The sequence below is a fragment of the Eptesicus fuscus genome, chromosome 20 (assembly GCF_027574615.1).
Source record: "Eptesicus fuscus isolate TK198812 chromosome 20, DD_ASM_mEF_20220401, whole genome shotgun sequence".
In the NCBI taxonomy this organism is placed as follows: domain Eukaryota; kingdom Metazoa; phylum Chordata; class Mammalia; order Chiroptera; family Vespertilionidae; genus Eptesicus; species Eptesicus fuscus.
In genome coordinates, this window is record NC_072492.1 from 18,697,260 (window position 1) to 18,721,449 (window position 24,190).

At 59.7% G+C, this 24,190-nt stretch overlaps 1 protein-coding gene across 1 annotated transcript in view; it reads left to right on the forward strand.

Annotated features, from left to right (window-relative positions):
- Nucleotides 1-24,190, forward strand: part of MYO18A (myosin XVIIIA) — a 96,503-nt gene that overhangs the window by 33,666 nt on the left and 38,647 nt on the right. The window contains exons 3-14 of the mRNA XM_054709050.1: nucleotides 16,374-16,461; nucleotides 16,663-16,769; nucleotides 16,886-17,062; nucleotides 17,417-17,630; nucleotides 17,732-17,874; nucleotides 18,497-18,597; nucleotides 19,401-19,464; nucleotides 19,870-20,014; nucleotides 21,688-21,699; nucleotides 22,752-22,928; nucleotides 23,146-23,236; nucleotides 23,519-23,711. Of these exons, the coding sequence (XP_054565025.1) occupies nucleotides 16,374-16,461; nucleotides 16,663-16,769; nucleotides 16,886-17,062; nucleotides 17,417-17,630; nucleotides 17,732-17,874; nucleotides 18,497-18,597; nucleotides 19,401-19,464; nucleotides 19,870-20,014; nucleotides 21,688-21,699; nucleotides 22,752-22,928; nucleotides 23,146-23,236; nucleotides 23,519-23,711 (1,512 nt within the window). The remainder of the gene's footprint in view (nucleotides 1-16,373; nucleotides 16,462-16,662; nucleotides 16,770-16,885; nucleotides 17,063-17,416; nucleotides 17,631-17,731; nucleotides 17,875-18,496; nucleotides 18,598-19,400; nucleotides 19,465-19,869; nucleotides 20,015-21,687; nucleotides 21,700-22,751; nucleotides 22,929-23,145; nucleotides 23,237-23,518; nucleotides 23,712-24,190) is intronic.

Here is a 24,190-nt window from a genome sequence, read left to right on the forward strand (position 1 = left end):
GCGCATGTGCTTGTCCTGACCCTGGCCTGTGGGGCCGGGGGCTGCAGGTCTCAGATTCCTCTGCTATTTTTAGGGGCCATATCAGCTCAGCTGTCTGGAGGCTCGGGTGTGTGTCGGTAGGAAAGTCCCACTCTCCCTGTCCCTGGCCCCTCACCCTCCAGCACCCCCTGTCCCCCACCCTCTGCCTTTTCTCCGAGGGCCTCCGCCGTCCCTTCCGCACACGCTGTTATCACCCTCCTCCTCCAGGCGGCATACCTGGTGCCCGCAGCCTTCCCGGCCACTCACTGCCTCCCGCCGGCTCTGGCCAGGGCTGGGCAGCTCCGGACGGGGAGGGGCGGGGAGAGGGAGGGGAGCAGGGGCGGGGCTGCGGCCAGTGCTATTTTGAGCTGCTAACGGAGCAGCATCTGAGAAGAGACTCCTTGCTCTGGGCTGCTCCAGGCCAGGCCATGCGGGTGAGTGTCCCTCTGACCCCCACCCCGGAAATGTCCCAGGCTCCTCATACCATTTCCTCATTTAGGGAAGGAGGGGCCCGTCGGTGATTTCCCCAGATGTGGCTGAAGGAGGTGAGGAGGGAGGGAGAGGCAGCCTTGGGTCCTCTCTCGGAGCCTCTTGGTGGCAGGGAATTACTCAGCCCAGGCAGCCTCACAACGCCTCCCTCCGAGGCGAGGGGCCAGGCTGCGTCTGAACCTCCGTGTCCTGGGACCGTGCCAGCCTCCCCACAGGCTGTGACACACCTCCCCACAAACCATTAGTGCTCGAGGCCTTCGTTCCTCGGAGCTATTTACTTCCAGAGTCCGGAACCCCAGGCCCCCCGGGTTTTAGAAGTCTTGTCCCCTGCTTTGTGTTGCCGGGACAGCCCTCTACCCCCTGTCCCTCCTGGTAGACGAGAGAGAGGGGCTTGAGAGGGGTGGTCCTTGGAGTAGCGCGCGGCCTCTCCTTCCACTGTCCCCAAGCGTGGACTCAGCACCGCCTCCTCCGTTTCTGTGGATCGGACACTTCGAAGGGGCGCCGGTGGCATCCCGGGGATGCCCTGGTGGCATTGGGTCTCTCTTTTAGCAGAGGAGTAAGCTCCTTTAAAAAGCAAGTGAGGAGAGCCATAACTGCCTGCGTTCCCCCCACGCCACCCCTCCCAGCCACTAAGGGTGAGGCTTTCAGTGGTGTCAGCAGTTGGCAGAGTGTGGGCTGGCCTGGCGTGGAGGTGTAGCAGGAGCCTGAGATGTGCCCCTGAGCATTGGTATCTCTCTGTGCCCAAGGACTGCCCTGCCCCGGCCATAACTCGGGCACCAGGGCGGAGGTATGTGGGCAGGTGGGGGTGGGGCCTGAGAGGTGGGTGTTTCCTGGTCCAGCTGACTCCCCACCCCATCCCACCCTGGGCCACCAGCACCAGGTCGACGCTCTGGGGCCATGCACGACGATGGCCGGGCAGATGGCCGAGTGCCCTGCAGAGGGACAGTGAGTGTCCTCAGGGAAGGGTGGCCTTCAGCAGGGCCGGCCGTTAGGGGAGGAAACCCAGGCCCTCTCCAACTGTGGTGGCAGCAGGAAGCCATTCCAGTGCACCTGCTTCCTCCTGCCTGCCTGCCGGCCGGCCTGGCAGTAGCTGCAAGCGCTGGGCTGCTTTCTGTTCCGCCCCAGGTGGGGGAGGGCCCAGCATGTCCCTGCCCAGCTCTTCTTCCTCTTCCTCCGCCTCAGGCCACGCCCTGCAGAGCCCCTGCTCCTCTCCAGCAGCTCTGGGTGAAGTTTGGTCGGGTCACGGGTGGAGGAGCCGGTTGTGTATGGAAGCCCTGCTTTCCCCCAGCTGTGGTTCGGGCAGGTGATGCCATGGAAGGACAAGAGGGCAGGTGACCTGGGAGGTGGAGGCAGGGCTTGCTTCCGTCCCTTACAGGGAGCCTGGGAAGTTCTGGCTGGAGGACACACCTGAGTTCTACGGTGGCACTTGCTGCTGTGAGGCGTGGGCACGTCATTTCTGGGCCTCCTTTCGCTCTTTGTCAAGTAGGAATCATACCAGTATCTACTTCAGAGGGAGGCTGTGGGGATTACGTGAGATGATGCAAGTAAAGGGGTCAGCACAGTGCCTGGCACTTAGTTCCTGCTCCATACATGGCGACTTTTATTACTGTCACTTCCTGCTCCCCGCACCCCAGCCTTTACATAAGCTGGTGGTGCTGGGTGGGGCCTGTCAGGGAGAGGCTCGCCTGGGACCTACCTTCCGCTCCTCAGAATGGGAAAGGGGAGAGAGGAGGGTGCTGTGCATCCCAGAGCGTGCATGAATGTTGGCAGAGAGGAGAGGTGCCAAGTTCTCTTCTTCCGGGTACCCTCACTCTCTCTCTCTCAGGGCACCCGCTGCTCCTGGGAGCTGCTAGAGGGTGGGCATCCTGCGTGGGCCCTTAGGCCTCGATGCATTTGTCCACGTGGGGCGTTCCATGCCTAAGGGTATCTGGTGGGTGGAATGGCCCTCCTGGGAGTATTTGTGCCGCCAGTCCCTCCTGCGAAGGGCTCAGAGGAGAGTAAGTTAAGGGCAGACGGACCTCGCTGGCCATGCAGAGGGTCAGGCCCAGCCTGGCCCAGCCCCCTGAGTGCTGGAAGCCTCCTGGGGCTGCGCGGAGGGGGTCCCTCAGCACCGTTCTTGGGTTTCCTCCTCTTTGAGAGCAAATGCTTCTAGCTGTTATATATCCTCAGCGTTTTCTTTTTTTTTATTGGCTAGTCAGCTTTACAGTAGAAATAAACAGTAAGTAATCAATACATAAAATAGCCTCTCTATTGTGTCTAATTCACACAGTTTTCATGATCATCATGGTCACTGTTCTATGTAGTTTCTAGTTTTTCTGATGGGTGTTATTTTAGGTGAAGTGTTCCACGTGGTCACATTGTCCACATATTTGTTAGTGCGTTGTACCAAAGTACCATAGCTAAGTAACCCTTAATTCTAGGCATTCGGGTTGCTTCCAATTGGGGGCTCTTCTATAGAGTGCATCTTTTAAAGTCTTCGCATGGATTTCTAGATTTGTTTCTTTCTCGCCCTTTCATTTTTAAAATTAAAAAAAAATATATATGTATATATATATATATATATATATATATATATGTATATATGGATTTGAGAGAGGGGAAGGGAGAGAGAAACATGGATATGTTGTTCCACACCTTTATGCATTCGTTGTTTGCTCCTTGTATGTGCCCTGACCAGAGATCTAACCCGCAGCCTTGGTGTATCGGGACTACACTCTAACCAGTGAGCTGCACGGCCAGGGCCGCTCTTCCTTTCCCTAAGCCGCCTTATTGCATACACATGCCTGACGATGGGGTGGCCAGGCCAGGGCATGATGCGTCTCATGGCTCCCAAGGAGCTCTCCATGGCACGGAGTTTACTGTCTATTCATTGTTGCGCAGTTGTTTGTCCCACTTCCCTGGGACTCGGGATGGGCAGGTGTGATTCTCCACAGTTCACAGGGACCCCCTGGCAGCACTGCAGTGCAACAAGCATTTATGAAGTGTCCCCAGCAGGATGGGGAAAGGAGAGTGCTGCCCGTGAGTAAACCGGAGTCCAGCGAACATTGTGGACCCACGCAGAGCTCCCCAAGACCCATCCTGGTTGTGACTCCCAGTGCTGCCGACTCCCTAGCTCCGGGGCCCTCAGCAAGGTGCTCACCCTCTCAGTTTCCTTCTCTAGAAGGTGGGTGGTTGTGAGGATTAAGTGGAGACCACCTGGCTGACGGTAAGTATTCAGTGAGGATTGGTTTCTCTTCCCTTCCTCAAAAGAAGAGGCCAGAGAGGCGGGGGACGGGATGGCCAGGCCTCAGTGAGCGGTGGGGCCTCGCTGGGATCTCCCTTTGCAAGCCCAGAGACTCCGTTTGGTTGCATTGGACACCAGTAAACACCGCACCACCGAGCCATGCTTTGGCTTGACCCAGCCCTCCTGAACCCAGAGTTGGCTGCTAAGGATGACTCCGCCCCTCTGACCCTGCCTCGCACAGCAGAAAAGGTGACCTCTCCGGGAGCAGCCCAGGCTTTGCAATCAGAGCGGCTTGGGTTCAAATCCCGGCTCAACCACTTTATCAGCTTTGTGACTTAATCTCTTTCTGAGTTGTTGTGTTTTTCCTCATCAGTGAAATGGGAATAATAGTAATTCCCGTGTCATGAGACTGTTGTAAAATGTGGATTAGAAAATACACGTTAAATACATGGACAGGGCCCACCTCACAGCAGGTGTTCCACATTCAGGAGTTACTGTTGTTGTTGGAAACAGCCGAAATCTCTCGAGGGGGACCAGGTCAGGAAGAGGGGCCTTGGCTCCCAGGCCCCCTTGCTCCACCGAGCCATTCGTTCCCAGCTCTGGGGGGGGGTGGTAGCAGAGACATCATCACCATCTTTGGGGCTGAGTTCTTATCTCTATAATAATAAAAGCGTAATATGCTAATTAGACTGGACATTCTTCCGGACGTCCTTCTGTCCCGGACGGAGCTGGGGCTTCGAGGGAAGCCTGGGTCCTGGGTGCCTGTTGGCATCTGGAGGGAAGCCCAGGTCCCAGGTGCCAGAGGGAAGCTGGTGCCAGCAGCCGGGGGAAGGAAGGCCTACTCTTGCACGAATTTCGTGCCTCGGGCCTCTCGTATTAGATAAAAACAGGTTGGTGTTGATCCTAAGCAAATCAATCCAGCGATAAGGAAGAAAGAGAAATATCCAGGCAATTCTGCACAAAAGCCACAGAGAGAACTTCCTGGGGGAGAACCCCACATTTGTGTTCAGAGTGATGTTCTGAAGGAACAGCTGATGCGAAGGAGTCGGCCCTGGTGTGGACGGCCTGGCGGTCTTACAGCCTGGGCTGGAGGGGCTCCTTCCGCACGGAGAGGAACCCCCGAGCGGGAGGCCAGAGAACGGAGCAGTTCCTTAGACAAACTTGTCTCCTGTAGATGAACTGCGCAGTGAAATAGAAACGTCCGCAAAGCAAATGGAAAACAACAATTCTTTCCTTTTTCGCTGTCCCTTCATTCTAAGCAGTAATAAGAACGAGCCGGTGCTTAACCCCCTCTGAGTTGAACGGCCTCTTTGGATGAAGTCTCTCCTTGGACCGAGGCGGATTCTGCCCGTTGGTTCTCAGGAGGAGCGGCCCCGGTTTCTAACCTATGAGTGGGGTGGCTTTGCGTTCCCCGGGCCTCTCGCCCCGGCGGGTGATGGTGTGTTGTAAGTGGAAGGCAAAGTTGCCGGAGTTCTGGACTCCCTCCCGGGTCCCAGTCCTGCAACCTTGGTTCCCTGAGTTAGGGCTTGAGTGCCTCTCCCCACCCAGACTCCTCGGGCTCCAGACCTAGAACGGACGTTAGCCATTGTCCAGACTAACCCAGGCCCTGCTTCTTCTACAGAGAGGCTCAGAGAGGTGAAGTGGCTCATTTAAGGGCACACAGCGTTCAAGGGCAGGAAGTTCTGCGTCCTATCCCCCACGTTGGCCTTCTCTTTCCTCTAATATTTTACTCCTTACTCCTCTTCTGACCTTTTGAGCTTTGTAATGCTTCCCCCTCTGCTCCATCCCTTTCTCCCCCTGTTGCCCACAGTGTTCGCCCTGGCAGGTCCTGGCCTTTAGGAAGACTCCGAGTCCCTGAGAGACCCCGCCCACCCCCATTCCTTCTCTGACCCAGGGTGCAGGCCACTCGGCGCCATGGCCTTTTCATCAAGGTTTGCCTTCTGGGAGCAAAAGGAAAGTTGGATTTCAAAACCTTTTTGCTTTTCCTCTGTGCTTGGCATGGCGTGTGCAGGCAGGAGACTGGCTTGCGAGAGAGGGAGCTTTGGAAACCAGAGATGGACTGGGGCATGTGTGCGTATTTGGGGGTTGGGGAGAGTGACCAGGGGGGGCAGCGAACTCACTCCTGCCTGAATGGGCTCCTGCGCTGAGTCATGCTCCTCTCCTGAGCTCCACTTCTAGTAAGCTGAGCTGCCTTTTGTCCCACTGGTGCCCCTCCAAGTTAACCCTTCCACCCCCTTTCCAGCCCCCCAAACCCTGCTGTTCTGACTCACCCCCCAGAATGTGGACTGCTATGGAGGGGCCACGGGGAATGGCTTTGGCTCTGAGGCCTCGGAACTGGGGCTCCCCGCGCCTGGGGCCTGTGGAGGGCAGGAGGAAGAGCCGGGCTGCCCGGGTCCAGAGGGCAGCTCAGGCTGCAGAGCTGGGTGTGCCTCCGCGCAGCGCCTAGTCCCCAGCTGGGCAGTGACCTACAACAGACAGAGCCCTCTGGGCGGGGGAGGGGGCAGTGAGTCAGCCTCAGGCTAAATCCAGAGCTGAGCTCAGAGCTGGGCCTGGTGTCCCAAACATTTGGGGGGAGAGCCAGTGTTTCCCCAATGCCTCACCACTTGGGTAAGACGCTTGGGGTCCCAGGACAGACTTGGTGCTGGTGAAGGATGCGGAGCGGACTTGGAGTCTGGGCCATCCCTGTGTCTGAACTAACAGCACTGCGTGCAGCCATGCGTGTGTCTGTGAGGTTTGTGAGCGTTTGCCGTCCCTCTAACCCGTGTGCCCCGGAGCATGAGCACCGTGTGTTCCCTGGGGGTGGGGGTGGGTGAGGGGTGGGCCTCGGTGGGGCGGCAGGCGCAGACCTACACCCTGCCACTCCTCTTCATTCCCTCTCCACCGGCCCCTCCCTTCCCTGTCTCTGCTCCAATCCCAACTTCTAAAGCAGTCGAGTCCACGCGGGTGGAAAATGGCCGTTTCCCCTCTGTCTGTGGCAGGATGAACTCCCTTTGAAGCTTGAGCCCATTGAAAATGGTTCTGTGGGCAAGATGCCGCTTTCACCCGGCAGTGGCCATCCTGCTGGTCAGTGCCCCGGGCCCTGCTAATTAGAGCTCAAGATTGGCCGTGGCCCTGGTCCCCAATGAGATCCCCCAGGTGGATACCGAACGTGACCCTGGAAGAGTTTCCGAGGATCTTTCCGTTCGGAATGAAAGACTCCTTCTGAGCACATTGTGCTGGGAGAGAAAGGCACGCTGGGAGCCGGGCCGGCCAGGGATGATAACAGACGCTCCTTTTCTACAGTCCTGGGTGACTGAGGAGAGACGAGAAATGAAATCCACTCGCACGGCCTGAGCTTGTGGAGGGAGAGATGCTAGAGGAGGGGAGGGGGCCCTCCCAGCCTGGAGGCCTGGCCCCCCTGGGTGTGTTCTGAGCCAGTCTCTGAACGGAAGGAACCTTCAGAGCGTCCGTATTGTCTGTCCTTTTCCCCCCGGATACATTATGGCATCCGAGGTGGCCCCGGACTCTGCTCCTCTCCTCCGAGCAGGCCAGGTCGCTCCTGGGCTGAGCACAAAGCCCGGCCGGAGCCCAGGCAGCGTTCCTTCCTCCACACCCGCCCCAGCCTCGGGGTTCCCTCCGCCGCTGCGTGGTTGGCAGTTGGTGGGTCTGAGGTTGGGAAGATGTCTGGCCTCCTGAGTCCCTGCCTCTGCCCCACTCTCTGCCTCCCGCCGGAGCTCAGCCATCGGCTGGGGCAGGCACGCGGGCTCTGTGCTGAGGGAATCGTGTGGAGCCGACAAACAGCCAGAGCCAGCCTGACGGAGCCGCCCTTCACCTCCACGGAGCTCTGTGCCCTGCAGCCCCTCACTGGGGTCCTGTCTCCTCGGCCGCTAGGTCAGACCACTCCTTGTCTGAGCTGGACTGACGTGTGCAGTTTAGCCCGAGGTGAATTGGCCGGATCTCTCTCTCCACCCTGGAACCAAGGCCAGGACGCCACTTCCACGGTGGACCTCTTTGCACAGCCCCCGCGGGCCACGGGGTGGTCGGGGAGGGCATGGGTGGTTGGCCTCGGCTCCCACAGAGACTCTCCCTTCTTGAAGTTGTCACCGGACAGTGCTGACCCCAGTGTATCTGTTGTCCAGGTCCGTGGCCCCAGTATCCCTGGACGCTCAGGAGCCCTGCCCTTGAGGGAGAGAGGCCTGTGGGATGCTCGCCCTCTGGGCTTTGAGTGCTGGGTCCCCCAGCCCTGCCCTGCCGGTGACTTCTTTGTCTGCTCCCTCAGGTGAAAGAGGAGGACAGAACTCTGCCCAAGCCTGGCCCTCCTGCCAAGGAGGAAGGGGCTGTAAGTGCTTCTCCAAGACCCCTGTGTGTGGGTGCGCCCAGCCTAGCCTAGCCTGGGAGGCAGTGCCATGGAGCGGGCGGGCGGGCATGGGGGTGCCCCTTTCGGTGTGGGTGGCTAGAGGGAATGCCAGGAAAGGGGTAGACAGTGCAGCCTGTGCGGAGCTAACCTGGGGCAGGTGAAGGAGAGGGGAGACCTCCCCCAAAGGGCCCCCCCTTTCGTTCCTACCTTTAGTTCTGCTTTCCTGAGCCTTTGGGGCTGGAGAGACTTAGGTGGGCAAACTCTTAGGTCGGGAGCACCAAATGCGCAGCTGTTGGGACTCTTCATCCCGCTCTGGGCAGCACCAGCCAGGGCAGGGAGGCATTTCAGTGCAGCTGCTGCTGTCTCCTCCCGAGACCCCGTCAGCTGCTTGGGGTGGGTGACCTGGAGGCCGGCTCCAGCTGCCCAGGGCCCCCAACCACCCCTACCCCAGTCATTCTGCCTTGGGATAGAGACCCTGAATAAAGCGGGACTCTTTTTTTTTTTTAAAATATATTTTACTGATTTTTTACAGAGAAAGAGAGAGAGGGATAGAGAGTTAGAAACATCTATGAGAGAGAAACATCGATCAGCTGCCTCTTGCACACCCCCTACTGGGGATGTGCCCGCAACCAAGGTACATGTCCCTTGACCGGAATCGAACCTGGGACCCTTGAGTCCGCAGGCCGACGCTCTATCCACTGAGCCAAACCGGTTTCGGCAAAGCGGGACTCTTTTAAGGCAAGAGAAGGGAGACGGTTCCAGGAGAGCCAGGGCTAGAGATGTGTAGTTGGGAGGTGGGTGTGCCCAGAGCTCGGGAGCAGAGCTGGCTCACCAAACAGATCCTACGCCATTACCCCAGACGGGGACGGGGACGGAGCTTGTCCCCGCTCCCCCCACTTCCTTGGGTGGAGATTTGATTAGTCAGGCATTGTGGCTTCTACCTAATCTGTAAACAATCCTGCGAGGCCAGCCTGTGATTTCCAAGGGATATGTTTGAGATATGGGGGGGAGGGGTCTTGGAGAATGCCAGGGGTTTTTTTTGGTGAAAATTACATGTAAAGTGTTTAGAAGACGGCCCAGGGTATAATCAGCACCGCATGGATGTTAGCAGTTACTGTCATCACCGCCACTGCCATTGTCCTCATCATCTGCCGTGAGAGGGCACGGGAGGAAAGCCAGAGGGGGCGGGGAGGGGCGTAGGACCCAGCAGCGAGGGCCACCAGCCAGCACCGCAGTCTCTGGCATGCCCGGGAGGAAGAGCACCTTCAAGCCCTCCCCTCTCCACCCCTGCCGCAGGGCCAGTGCAGCTGCGGCCTGGGCTGGGGCTACTGGGCTCAGCTCTTCTCTCCACATGGCAGCCAGAGGTCTGCCCACTCTGTGAGCATCTTCCTACCAAGCAGAGATGGCCGGCGGCCCCTCGTGGAGTCCAGTGCTCAGCTATACCCCAGAACCAAGGTCATTGTTTTGGGGAATGAGGGCACGAGCACGGCTCATTAGTGGCAGGGCCTGACCAGCAAGGAGCCCCTAGGTTGGCCTTGCTCCCCCCAGGCAGTGTGGCTAGCTCTGCAGGCAACTCTGCCCTGCCATTAGCCAGCCTGGCCTTCCCAGTGGCAGTCCTCTGGGTCCCCAGACAGTTCCCTCCAGGGTTGGGGGGAGGGGAGGTACAGCAGGTGGAGTGTGCCAGCGCACTCCATTTAGTTCCCGGGTGCCCAGAGGCTGCGAGGCTGGCTGAGCCAGGGCCCCCGCTCCAGGGCAGAGTGGAGCCGTGGTAGCTTGAGTACTTAACCCTTTGTGGGCCACAGCTGCCTCCTCTTCCTCCCATTATTCCACACGTACACTCTGGGAGCCAGCAGGTGTCCAGCCCCTGAGAGGCTTGCAGGAGGAAAACAGCAGAGACGGACAGAGAGCAGGCTGAGGTGGAAGCCTCCTGGGCCAGCACTGGGTTTCTGCCGCCTTGAGAATGTGGGTGCGGAGTAGACAGGTGGGGAGTAGACAGTGGCTGCAGACCAGAGGAGCAGGGAGGGAGGACGCTTGGCATATCTTGGGGCCAGGAATTGCTCCCTGACTGTTGTTCTCATCAGGATGAGCAGACCCTGGGTCTGACTGCCCAGAAAACCAGGTGACCGAGCGACCACAAAGGCAGGAGGCCCCAGCATGAGGCCTAGGAATGGGTTGCTTGCCCTCCCTATGCTCCATCTCTGCTGTGTTTGGGCTGTGAGGGACTGGGCTCATCTGGATTGGACTTGGTCACTCTCCCCCCCCCCTGCCCCCCGACGTATAGCAGTAATTCTGGGGCACCTCATGGGCCTCCAGGTATTCTGTTGGCATCTCACAGCTCCATGCTAAGCCTGGCAGGTGACAGCAGTACCTGCCTGTCTTGGTGGGAGAGAGACACCACACTCTCAGAGGCTGGCTGGAAAGCCTCTTGGAGCTATGCCTTGTTTGCTGCATGAATGGAAGGTCTGTTTCAGGGCTGGGCGCGAGGCCACACCTCTTACTTCCTCTGCATGGGGTGGGCAGGGACACGGGCTGATGCTAATGTCTACCTGTATCTGTGTGACTGTAGCTAGAGGGCAGCTCAAAGGACGGCAGTGGCCCACCTAAGAGTCCGCAGCCTCCCACCGGCCCCGCAGCTGCAGAGACTTCCCAGAGAACCAAGAGCCCTGTGCCCACACCGGCCATGAATGGCCTGGGGGCTGCCTCGGCCGATGGCCCAAGCGAGGAGGCCCCGGGCCTGTCTCGGAAGAAGGTGGCAAACGCAGTGAGGAAGGTGGTGAGCAAGGTGCTGCCTGGCGAGGAGCCTGGGAATGCCAGGGAACCACCGAGCAGAGGGGTCAAATCCCCGGAGCACCCAGCTCGAGGCAAGAGGGGAGAAAAGGCAGCCCCTGGTCCCAAGCCACCTCCCCCTCCCCCTCCTCCTCCTCCCCCTGCTCCACCTAAGCCTGAAGCAAAGAAGGAGGCAGCCAAGGATGAGCTCTCCGTGGGCCTGCGGAGCCTGATGTCCCGGGGCAGGGGCAAGGACCACAAGCCTCGCAGCAGGCAGTCTCCTGGGAAGGGAGAGACGCCCCCCAGCCAGGAGCCAGGCTCCCCGGGGAAACCAGGCTCCCCCGAGGTGGTGGACTCCCCAGCCAAGCCCGGAACCCCAGAGAAGCCGTGTTCCCCAGCCGCGCCAGAAGAGCTGGCCGACTCAGGCTCCGCTGGCCCGAAGTCGAACCTCACCGGATTGCAGCAGTGCCAGTCACCAGCCCCTGACGTGCAGCAGGAGGTACCCGAGTGTGTCACTAACCTCCCGTGCCCCTCACCACCCTCCCTCGCTCGAGGGCCAGGCACCCTCACAACCGGCTTCCCGCAGGCTCCCCCACAGGCTAGGCCGGCGCCTTTGCTGAAGGCGGGGGGCTGCGTGGCTCTCCTGGATGGGATGCCAGAGCGGTGGTGGCCTGGGCGCTGTGACGGGACTACTAACCAGCATGCTGCTGTTCTGTGGGAGTCAGGGCTGGGCCTCAGCGGCGTGGGCTCAGCCTGTGGCTCCAGACCCTACGTCAAGATCCGGAGTCTTAGCAGATCAGCGCTAGGGTGGGAAGAACTGAAGTCAGGAGGCCTCTGTGCGCCCACACCCCAGCCACTCACCCCGGAGGGATCGCAGCAAGGTCCCATCCCCGAGTCTTCATCTGTCGAGTGGAGAGAACGCAGGTCTTCAGTTCTTCTCTGTAGCCCTTGGGGCCAGAAGTATTTGGGAGATTAGTCATTTTTATACTTTAGAATGCCATGCAGTGTACATAATGAGCAGCCACTCATAACCAAACATTAATATTTCCACAGCAAAACCTGTAATTGTTCACGCTGCAGAGGGATAGAATATAAACAGTCAGGACTGGCCACCAAAATAGTTCAGAAGCATCTTCTGGTTTGTTTTTTTTTTGGGGGGGGTGGTGGGTTTTGGACTTTGGAATTGCTTTGAAGGGTTACTGAGAAGGTTAGAGGTGATTCAGATAGTGAATGCTCCCGGCCCAGTCCCTGGCGTGGTGGGTGCGCCATAAATAAACGGTAGTATTGGTGGTAATGCTAGTAACAGTAGTGATTAATACCATCATTGCCATCACTACCTGCGGGCCGGGCAGCAGTCCCCTGTGGCAGCAGGATCTTGAGGAGCCCTGTGCCTGGGGGGCTAATGGGCACAGTGGGTCCCCTTTGGATCTGGGGCGCTGTCCGTCCACCAAGTGCCTTCTGGGTGGGACAGGATGCTGAGAGGCAGAGGGGATAGGCAAGGACAGCCCATTCCCATGGAAGGTGATGCCTGCTTGGCGGGTCCTGGGCTTGGGGACAGTTCTCTGTAAGCTTTCCCCGTGTTGATTGACCCTTCTGAGGCCTCGTGAGGGGTGTGTGTGGAGTTTCACCACTGCTTCTCCTTGCTCTTGCATGCTCCGGGCTGGAAGGGGCGGGGCAGGGCACAGCCTACCCAGCCCCTGGGATTCCTAAGGCCCCAGAACCCGTCTGGTGCCCATTCCGTTCTTCTTGGGTTTCGCAGAACCCAGAGGGGAGCAGGCTGCAGCTCTCCCCAGCCCTCCTGGCTCACTCTGCCTCAGGAAACCAACCTCCTAGTGCACAGGAGTTGGCAGGGGCGTTTTGGCTTGATGGGCAGGGCATGAGGCGAACCAGCCATCCCTGAGAAAACCTCCCAGGAGCCGGGAGCATTAAGCGCCTGTCCCTGGGCTGTGCCCTCCCTCTGGCTCCCTGTCCTCCACCTCTCACCAGAGTGGAGTTGGGAGCTGGGATCAGAGAAGAGCTCGGCTTGGCCTGCAGCCGCCTTGGCTGATGGCAGAGGCCGGAGGGTGCGTGCAGAGCAGGGCCACCTGGTGCTGAAGTGGTTAAGACGGTGAGAAGAAACAGCCTCAGAACGCTCGGGCACCTGTTGTTTCTTTCTTGTCTGGTCGTTTAAAACCTCATTTGGTTGGTGCCTGGCTCGCCTTCCTGACCCTACTTCACTTACCCACTGGGTCCTAGTGGCTTCCTGGGCTGGCAGCCTGGCATGCTGTGTCCCCACCACTCCCGGGGCCAGGACTAATGGTGGTTTAACCTCCAGGCAGGAGCTGCCCCCGAGGTCCGGCTGAGCCCCGCGGAGGAGGCCCACCTGCGGCTGGAGAGGATCTTCACCGCCTCTGTAATGCCACCTCCCGTGTGTGGTTCCCCGGGCCCTGGCCTCCTCTTGCCTGAGGCTGGCGGCCAGAGGGTGTGTGTGTGTCTGTGGGTACGGGGAGCACCTGCCTGTGGAAGAGTGCTCCCTGGGTCCTGGGGGCCTCACCGCGGGCTTCCCACTTCAAGGAAGGAGAGACGGGCTCTGTGGTGGGTCTGAGCACAGTGACACCTGCTCCTCCAGGGAGCCCAGTGCCTGTGGGAGGGACCCCTCTTGGCTGGGGGCCCAGCCCCCTTTCCTGGCCCTGTTTCTTGCCATGAGGACATGTCTTGGTGCCAGGGTCTGGTGGGTGTCGAGTCGGGGGCTGGCACTCCCCTTTTTTGATGCCCTGGCTCTCCAGACCCAGGGGGCCTGTTAACTCCTCGTCCATTTCTAAGAGGCAAGGTCCAAGGCCTGGCTGACTCCCCTTCCTCTCCAAAAAGGCCTTTACGTGACCAGCTAGAGGCAGAGAGGTCAAGGTGCCTTATGCTCGGGCAGTTGGCATGTGGACCGGATGGGGGGGGATGCCTCCACGTGCCATGGGTACTGTGCCTGCCTGGGAGTGGCATGGTGGTTCAGTGGGGGTTTGGGGAAGGGTCCTAGACTTGGGGCTACTGGTGGTCTTGCTGTCTCAGAAGTGCAGTGATGACATTTCTGAAGGGCAGCCTTCGGGGGGGCGGGGTGTGTATGGAGGCCAGGGACAGCCCTGTCCTGGGGTCTGAGGGCTACCGGGGAGCTAGGCTGGAAAATGCCCTATAAATAAGGCAAGGGGCTCGCAGGGGAACAAGGCCCTGGGTATGGTGAGGAGGCCTGGCCTGGCAGCACACAGAAGAGGAGCCTAATCCAGAATGGACTAGATGGCCAGCCTGGGAGAGACTGTCCTGCCCTGGGCTCAGTTCACCTGCCCAGGCCAGCAACCCCCACTCCTGGTGCTAAGCAACTCCCACGCGTACCCCACACCTTGGGCAGCCTGAGAGTGCCCGCCCACTTGGCCCAGGGTGCTTGCTGAAGGGGACGTGCCGATCGATGGTCTGCCTGTCTTCACCCCTCTTCTTCTCTCTTCTTTGCTTGCTGCTGGTAGCTGGACCCTGAGGCCGCCTCTCCCGCCCACAGCCAGGTAGGGTGTTCCTGTCCCCCTCAGGAGCCCTCCACTTCCTCCGGTGACCGCCTGCCACCCCCGGCCTGTACCTGGGCCGGCGTCTGTGCTCGGGCCTCATGCTGGAGTGTAAGGCCTCCTTCCCCTTCTGGCCCCCACCTGTTGTCTGGCGGGATCCTCCCGGGAGGCAGTGCTAAGAGTTGGAGACGGGGCAGCTCTGTGTCAGGCCCTTGGGGGGAGAGTCTAGACTGAGTGTCACCCCTTGAGTTTGGCTTCTGTGGTACATGGTCCTGAGCCACTGGAGACCCAGGGTTTTGGTTTCTGGGTGTTTCAATTCTGCTCACTCTGGGTAGCTGAAAAGGCTCAATCCCTACCCCCACCCTCCCCACCCCCAGCCCCCATCCCAAGCCTGAAGATGCGGCATTCTCTGTCTCCACCTGCTGGGCAATGTGGGAAACCCACCTTCGAATTAGCTCTAAAGGAGTTAGTTATAGGCCATGGCCCTTTGATGTCACCTTATGCATCAGTCTTCAAACACTGGACCCGTAGAACGTGCCCATTCAAGACAAAGGTTTTGTCTGTCTCACGTGATTTTAAAAAGACAACACGTACAAAATAATTTTGTTTTATAAAGTTACATTTCTTCAGATATAACAAACTGACCATTTTTTAATGTCTTCACTTAATTTAAGCTATAGGTACCCCATAGTGATCCTCCTAATTGAAGGGTAATTCCACTGCCATGATTGCCAGAGTCTGGGGACCACTGGTGTAGCCCCGCCTTCTCACTCTGTAGCTGGGAAGGGCAGTCAGCGAGGGAGAGCGTCCTCGGAAGCCGGAATCCAACCTGGGAGCAGAACCCAGATCTCTGTCAGCTCTAGGAAACGTGACAGAGAAAACGCTTCCTCTTGTTATGTCTTCTTCTCCTTCCCTCACCAGGGCTCAGTGTCACAGAGCAGTGTGTGTGCCCCAGGTCTCGGGAGGGTGGTGGACGCGGGCAGGCGAATTATACCTCAGAGCTGAGGATCCTCAAAGGGCGGGGTGCAGCCTAATGGCTGCTTCATGCCATGGGGGTGACCATCCCCCCAGCAGGGCCCTGGATGACCCGTTGCCCCTTTGCCCACACAACTCAAGGAGCCTGATGGGTCTGTCTCCTGTTTGCCAAGCTCCCCCTGGCACCATTCCTGCCCAGCCCAAGTCTTCTCATGGAGTGCCAGGCTTGGCAGCCCCACACCCTGCAAATGCTTCTTTCTGATTGGTGGCCACTTGGGGCCTCCAGGGGCTCCCAGCCCCTCTATACCCATTCTGGTGTCCATCTGTGGGGCATGCAGGTGTCTTCCCATCTCTGGTCATGCCCTGTATGGCCTTAGCATGTCCACCTAGGTCTGTGTACCTACCGCCTTCTGAGGAGGCATGGAGTAGGAGCAGGGAGGCTGGCGTGGGCATCCGGGCGTCGCCCCTGCCCCGTGGAGCATCCTCTGGAGGGGAAGGCCAGGCCCAGGCTAGGACGCGGGCCCCACTTACCGTTCTGCACTGTGAGGGCCTCAGGACACGCTCCCTCCCCAGGTCCTGAGGAAATGCCCTTCCCCTGGCTTGGAAAGGGAGGGCCCATCAGGATGAGGGAGACGCTGGGCCTGAGAGGTCACAGCAGCTGTGGCCCAGGGAGGGCTGTGGGCTTAGGGTACTAATCCCACAGGCTTCCCAGGGAGGTGGGGGAAGGGCAGCGGAGGGTAGAACCTGCTGATTTGTTTTCCAGGGATCGCTCTCTCCTGGATCCATGCTCCCTGTGCCACGGGCCTCAGGGACACTAGCTCTGTGTCCTTGTCCTCAAGGCTCCCCAGGACCACCCCTCCCTCCTGGCCTCCCCACCTTTTCCCTCTGGCACCGCTGATGTCCCTGTTCTGTGTCTGCCAACCAACTGCCCCGCTCGCCCAGCGGCTCCTCTGGAAGCCCTTCCCCTCAAGTATCTCCTCTCTCCCGTTGTCCCTGCCTGTTTTCCAGAACAGAGTCTGACTGTGTGTTCTTCCCCTCCCTGTGGCAGGTGAAGACAGAAGAGCAGATTGCAGCGGAGGAGGCCTGGCACGAGACAGAGAAGGTGTGGCTGGTCCATAAGGATGGCTTCTCTCTGGGTGAGCCTGGGGGCGCCCAGGGGCAGATGCCCGGGCCTCTAGGGTTTCAGGGCCGGGGTGCTTTCTGCATCTGGAAAGGGCTGGGTGGTGAGCAAGGATCGGCCGGTGATACAGTGGGGGAGGAGGCAGGACCCTAAAGGGCCCAAAGAGGGTAGCAACGCCTTCCCAGGCCCACGTCTGACTGTCCGCGCCGCTCTGCAGCCAGTCAGCTCAAATCCCAGGAGCTCAGCTTGCCCGAGGGGAAGGTGCGCGTGAAGCTGGACCACGATGGAGCCATCCTGGATGTGGATGAGGACGATGTGGAGAAGGTTGGCAGGAGGCTGGTGGAGGGCACAGGAGGTGGGCTGAGCAGGGCAGGCCTGTCCGCTGGCAGTGCAGACAGGTCCGGCTCCTTCAGTGCCCTCCCGCCCGTCCCTTCACACAGGCCAATGCCCCCTCCTGCGACCGTCTAGAGGACCTGGCCTCGCTCGTGTACCTCAATGAGTCCAGTGTCGTGCACACCCTGCGCCAGCGCTACGGCGCCAGCCTGCTGCACACGTACGCCGGCCCCAGCCTGCTGGTCCTCAGCCCCCGTGGGGCCCCCGCTGTGTACTCCGAGAAGGTGCGATGCCCCCTGAACCACTGTGTTGCCTCACGGACCCACCCAGCCACCACCTACCCCACCTTCTCTGGCTCTGCCCCTTCCCCTCGGCATCCCACTGGGCTCCTGTCCGCTCTCTCAGTTGACCTTGGGAAGAGGTGTCACTTCAAGGGGTGAGGACAGAAAGCCCCTCCCCAGCCTCTAACAGAGGCCAGGACGTGGCGAGGGTCTGCATTTCCAGGCCTGGCCTTAGCCTCGGAATCCCGCTGCCGCCCCGGAGTGAAAGGCCCAGAAAGATGTGGACCTTGGGGGCGAGGGTGTCTGAGTGGACCAGCTAAGAGCCTAGCCATCCTCCCCATCCCTCTCCTGCCCAAGGTGATGCACATGTTCAAGGGGTGCCGGCGGGAGGACATGGCACCCCACATCTATGCCGTGGCCCAGACGGCATACAGGGCAATGCTGATGAGCCGTCAGGACCAGTCCATCGTCCTCCTGGGCAGCAGTGGCAGTGGCAAGACCACCAGCTGCCAGCACCTGGTGCAATACCTGGCCACCGTCGCAGGCACCAGCGGGAACAAGGTGTTTTCTGGTGAGGGACTGAGAGTGGGCTTCGGGGAGAGGGTGGGGGTGGAGGCCCCGGCCTCTCCGCGCCCCGGCTTTCCTGACGGCCCCCGGGCCTCTCCTCTCCAGTGGACAAGTGGCAGGCTCTGTACACCCTGCTGGAGGCCTTTGGAAACAGCCCCACCATCATGAATGGCAACGCCACCCGCTTCTCCCAGATCCTCTCCCTAGACTTTGACCAGGCTGGCCAGGTGGCCTCGGCCTCCATTCAGGTGAGGGGACACTCAGGGTGGCGGGACACTGGCCACCTGGTTTCATGCCCTGGAAACCAGGCTCTCTCCTGTGTCCCATTTTCCTGGGATGCCACCCCAACGAAACGGACCCTGGCACTGGGGCTGGCCTGCTCTGCCCAACCCTTCCCCATTCTCTTCCCTGTGCCTGCTGCCCTGGGGGGGGCCCAGCTCAGCTGCCTGCCCAAGCCCCGCCCCGTGCTCAGGGGCTTCTCTCAGGGGGGTTTCACCCGGGGAAGACGAGACGGGCTTGTCAGTAAAGGAAGGCCCAGCCAAAGCCGACTCCCTTCCTTGCTAAATGAAACCTCTCGCCACAAAGTGTCCAGCTTCCCGCGAAGGCTGTGCCGAGGAAGTAGGCAGAGGGGCAGTGTCCTCCCGTGAGCTGGGCCTGTCTCGGCGCCCGCCCCCCCCCCACTCCGCCCCCCTGACACACACACTCTGGTTTCTGCCTGGGTTTGCCCCGGAGGTGGTCTGGCCTCTGGTTGAGCACCTGGAGGTTAACCAGCAGCCGCTCGTTCCGTGGGCCCAGTCCTCTCTGCCGTGGGCGGGAGAAGCTTTTCCGGGCACTTCTCTCCTTTGCCCACACCCTTCCCGCTGCACACAGACGATGCTTCTGGAGAAACTGCGCGTGGCTCGGCGCCCGGCCAGCGAGGCCACGTTCAACGTCTTCTACTACCTGCTGGCCTGTGGGGATGGCACCCTCAGGTGAGATGGGACAGAGGGAACGGCGAGGGAGCTTTGGGCTCCAGCCCCCGGAGAGTTCCTAGACCTGGCCACTCGATTGCATCCATACCATTTGCTTATTGCCAGGCCCTGAGGGTGACAAGACGAATGAGCCAAAGCCCTGCCCGGCAGCAACTCCCTTTTCCTGGACACAGGGGTCTGGCTATGTGTGCGGGGCACAATGAACCCGGCAGTGTTCCCAGGGTTCAGCTAGCATCTCTGCTAAGCCAGACCCAGAGAGAAAGCCCCCTGAGATACAGGTGGTCAGGAACTGGCCTGCGGTCACACAGCTTTAGGGGACTGAGCTGGTCCACACGGGGGCCCAAAGCCTAACCCCTTTCCAGTGCCCTCCCTCCTAGCTGGCCCTCCTGCCCCCAGGTTGGCTCCTCTGCCAGGCTCTTCAGACTTGAGGCCTTCAGACTTGCTGTCGGTGTTCACGGGCGAGAGGATAAACGATGAGGCTGAGCGCACAGCCTTTGGGCATTTCCTCTTTAGCTCTTCTTGCACCCGAGGGCACAGTCTCTGTCCTGCGGGACTCGCCCTTCAGGCAGGTTTCCTGCCCCCTCCCAGGGGTCTGGCTTGACACTCGGCACCACAGCATCTCTGGTGACCTGTGCCGGGGAGACTGGTACCCTGACCAGGCGTCCAGCCAATTAAGGAAGGCAGTAGCAGCTGGCCTGACGGGAGGGCGTCTGGAAGCTGAGTTTGTCTGTCTCCACGCTGGTAGGGAGATGGCCTTGGCATAGGGACCACGCACTGTGCTGATGCCTCATTTGTGCCCCTAGGACAGAGCTCCACTTGAACCACTTGGCCGAGAACAACGTGTTCGGGATTGTGCCCCTGGCCAAGGTGAGGGGGCCGGTGGGGACTGGGTTGGCAGCCCTGGGCCTTGGGGGTAAAGAAGCCTCAGATGCCTCGCCGGTGTGGCTCAGCGCGTTGGAGTGTTGTCCCTTACACCGAAAGGTTCCTGGTTCAGTTCCGGGTCAGGGCGTGTATGGGAAGGCGACCAGTCGGTGTTTCTCTCTCTCTCTTCCCCTCTCTTAAAATCAATAAGCATGTCCTGGGGCGAGGATTAAAAACAGGAAGAAGAAGCCTCCAAGGCATGGCAGTGCCCCGTGGGAACAGCAGGAGCCCGGCTCCAGCTGGGTGGCTCTCCCCTAGCCTTGCCCTCCCTGAGGGTATGGGGGTCTGCTGCGGGGGGGCGGGGGCAGCCCCTCTGAGATCCGGTGCCCATGTGCCCCTCTGTCCCTGTAGCCGGAGGAGAAGCAGAAGGCAGCTCAGCAGTTCAGTAAGCTGCAGGCGGCCATGAAGGTGCTGGGCATCTCCCCCGACGAGCAGAAAGCCTGCTGGCTCATCCTGGCTGCCATCTACCACCTGGGGGCTGCGGGAGCCACCAAAGGTAATCTGCCGTGGGCCCCCACCGTCTGGCTTGTCGCCCAAGAGACCTTTGGGGGACCTTCCCACTCCCAGTTTGTCCTTGCCCAGCACAGACTCATCTGTTATCAGACACCCCTCTTTCACTGTGCCTCTTCCAGCCCCCCAACATCAGAGCAGAGGGCTCCCGACACCCGGAGAAGCATCTCTGCCAGTGATGGCCAGAGGCCTGGATTTAGGTGGCAGTGCGCGGGAGCACTGTGAAAGCCGGGGGCCTGGGGGCTTAGAGGCTGAGGGGGAAGAGAAGGGCCCCGACCCAGAGCAGCCCCTGGAATAACTCTCCTTCTTGTTCCCTTTCTGACAGAGGCCCCCGAGGAGCAAGAGGGTAACTGACCTTGGCCCCTCCCTGGGGTGTAGGGGCCCCCTGGCCCCCTCTTGGTGCTTGACCTGGGCTCTCTCTGGGGGCTGGGCTTGTTCTGTTGTAATGAGGGGACTGGCCTGGGAGAAACCTCTGGGTTGAGGTGGCGAGGGCGCCTGCTGGCTGTGGGCTCTTAGAGTCCCCCAAATACCTGCTTCTATCTGTTTTGCATCCAGATCCTGGAAGCTCTCACGATGCCCCCACCTTGGGGCGCAGGTGGGGTAGGGTGGGCCTGCTTCCTGGGGTTTCCCAAGGCCAGTTTCCGCCCCCACTCTACCCTTCTCTCCACGGGTTTGGTAGCAGGTTTCTTCCTCTTGCATGTCAGGGTGAGGCCACTAGGGGGCAGCAAGCACCATGGTAACAAATGGGCTGCAATTACGGCACTTGTGCTTGGGGGCTTGTGAATGGCTAGAGCTCGGCCTGGCTTGGAAGCTCGGCTGCCTTCCTCTGAGATTACACTGATGGGCGGGCACTCTGAGCACCTCGTCGCCTCTTTCTCCTCCGGTTTAGGGGAAGGGGAGCCTCCGAACAGCACCTGGGGCTTTGGCTTCATCTTCCTTGGGGATGTGAAGGGCTGCAGGCTGCTCAGCGGGAGCGAGGAAGCGCTGGTGGGTGGGTGGGTGGATACGTGGAAGAACAGGCGTCCGGGTGTTAGACTCCTTATGATCCCAGCAGGTGGCATCTCCACCAAAAAGGAAGCAGGCTCTGATGTAAAGAAGTTGTTCTCCAAACTGTAGGCGGCCAGGCGGCCAGGCGGCCAGGCGGGTGGCTGGCGGGCTGTGTCTTAAGGAAGTTCCTTCATTCTGAGGAGGTGACAGACCCAGGTTTCCTATAACCAGCCCTGCTCAGTGCTGACTGCGGGTGGAGAGCGCTGGGTGTGGAGCACATGGACCTACCTTGTGAGCAGGGTCTGTTACCTCCTCAGAGCTTCCAGGGGGATTGGGGCCTTGGAGGCTGAGGGGAAAGAGAAGTGTGTGTGTGTGTGTGTGTGTGTGTGTGTGTGTGTGTGTGAGAGAGAGAGAGAGAGAGAGAAAGAGAGAGAGAGAGAGAGGAGGTTCTTGTGTATGTGTGTCAGTGTGATTACATACTCCTTTGAGATTGTGAGTGCGCGTGTGCTTGTGTTCCTGCGTCTGAACATGGTTGTGTTTTCCTGCCTGCTCATCCTCACAAACCCCCACCCTCCACAATCCCTCCCCGTGGGCCTGGCGGGCTCGGTTGATGACTGTTTGCTAACATGCTGTTTTTCTTTGCATGCTGCATGCTGGTCCTTTGCCTTACAGAAGCTGCTGAAGGTAAAACCTTGTTTCTCGTTAGCGTTCCCTAATTGCCGTGATTAGACACAGATTGGCTGGGGCACTTCTGTCTGCGTGGGCTGCTTTCTTTCCTCTGAGGCTGCCTCCTATCCCCACTGCGGGGCCCTGGGTGGGTGTTCGTGGTCTTCCCTGGCAGATGCCTGGAGGTAAGAGGGAGAGTCCTGATGCGCTCAGGGAAGGGAAAGCGTGGTACTCCCTCATGGCCCGTCCCCCGAGGCACAGGTGGATGTCAGTGCTCATCATCGGTGGGCTGGCTCATCCTCCGACTGCATTTCCCCAAGTTGGTACCCGGGAGCCAAGCCCTAAATCAGTGATGGGCAACCTTTTGAGCTTGGGGTGTCAAACTTCGCCAAAAAAGTGAGCATAACTCAGGTAGTGTGTCACTTTGAGGAAAAAACATTATTTCGCAAATGTTTCATCCTCAGCATGCGGCCGCCTTAGCAGCCGCGTGTCATCAGAAATGGCTACGCCCCGAAACCGGTTTGGCTCAGTGGATAGAGCGTCAGGCCTGCTGACTGAAGGGTCCCAGGTTCGATTCCGGTCAAGGGCATGTACCTTGGTTGCAGGCACATCCCCAGTGGGGGGTGTGCAAGAGGCAGCTGATTGATGTTTCTCTCTCATCAATGTTTCTGGCTCTCTATCCCTCTCTCTTCCTCTCTGTAAAAAATCAATAAAATATATTTAAAAAAGAAAAAAGAAATGGCTACGCGTGTCAGTGCTGACACGCGTGTCATAGGTTCGCCATCACTGCCCTAAATGGATGTTGGAAGCTGACAGGATGCCCTCTGGTGGCAGCAGGGTGCATTACCTCCTCTTTTAGGACCTGCTCCTTCTCTCCACCCCGCAGGGACACAGGAAGCTGGCAGTTGCTGGCTGTCCTTGTTTTGCCTGAAGCCCTCTGGTGTCATCTGGGCTGGTTTTGCCTCTGGAAGATGCCTCCTCCCCAGTCCAATGGGAACAGGGAGCCAAAGGGCATCAAATGGCCTGAGGAGGAAGACCCAAGACACCAGATGGTTCTTTCTACCCCGTAGCTGGGCGCAAGCAGTTTGCCCGCCACGAGTGGGCCCAGAAGGCCGCGTACCTGTTGGGCTGCAGCCTGGAGGAGCTCTCCTCATCCATCTTCAAGCACCAGCACAAGGGCGGCACCCTGCAGCGCTCCACCTCCTTCCGCCAGGGCCCCGAGGAGAGCGGCCTGGGAGATGGTACAGGTACCCTGAGCCCCTGGGCTGGTGACTGTCATTGGGAGGCTTCCTCCAGGGCTCACTGCTCTCTCTGCCATGGGGAGACTGCTGGGGTGACTAGAACTTCCATCAGGGGGAAAGGAAGCCCCAAGACCTCTGCTGACTTGGCCCTGGTTAGGGAGGGAGCATACCCGGGTGGGGATCTCAGGGAGCAGGAGACACAGCTGATGCTCTTGCCCCGCAGGCCCCAAACTGAGTGCGCTGGAGTGCTTAGAGGGCATGGCGTCTGGCCTCTACAGCGAGCTCTTCACCCTTCTTGTCTCTCTGGTGAACAGGTGAGTGCCAGGCAGGAGGGCCCAGGAGCTCATGGGCTTCCTGCCTTGACCAAGGTGGAGTAGAAGCCTCTGTGCTGTGTGATTGCCGAGGCAGAGCCATCTTCCACCAGCAGAGGGCCCCGTGTCCTTATAGGCCAAGGGAGGCACGCCCTCCCCACCAGGGTCCTGGGCACGCGGGCACAGGGATGGATGGGAGCTTGCTTGGGGCAGGGCTGGGCGGCCAGTGGGGGCTGTTCAGTGGTACTGCCCTAGCCAGCTCTGACCCAGCCTCTCCCTGTGAAGGGCTCTCAAGTCCAGCCAGCACTCACTCTGCTCTATGATGATTGTGGATACTCCGGGCTTCCAGAACCCTGAGCAGGGCGGGGCGGCCCGAGGAGCCTCCTTCGAGGAGCTGTGCCACAACTACGCCCAGGACCGGCTGCAGAGGCTCTTCCACGAGCGCACCTTTGTGCAGGAGCTGGAAAGATACAAGGAGGTAGCTCTTGACCTTGGCTCCGCCTGCCGCCCCCCCCCCCCCCCCAAGCCTCACCCTCTGGCCTCGGCCCCTCAGGGAGGGCATCTGTGGAGGAGGGGACGAACCACCTTCCCCGCTGGCTGCTCCTTCCCAGCTTTTACGCTCTTGTAATTTCTGTCCGCCTGTGCTCTCGGGCCGAGGCCTCTTTTCCTGCCCAAGCTACATTCTTACGTAGTGGGGTTTGCTCCCCAAGAACTAAAGATGCGTTCAGGGTCCCGGGAGCCCTTTCTTGCCCACCTTTCAGGTGCCACCTAAGCCCTGGGATCACCACTGTGCGTTGGGCCTGGCCTCCCCTGTCTCCTCACCTGTTAAGATGGTGACTGATCACTGGGGGCCCCTCCACAAAAGGGTGTCCTGGATGAGACGAGATCTAGAAATCCTACCTCATGTGGAGGTGAGGGATTATTGATCCTGGGAAGGATATTTATTGGGGATCAGAG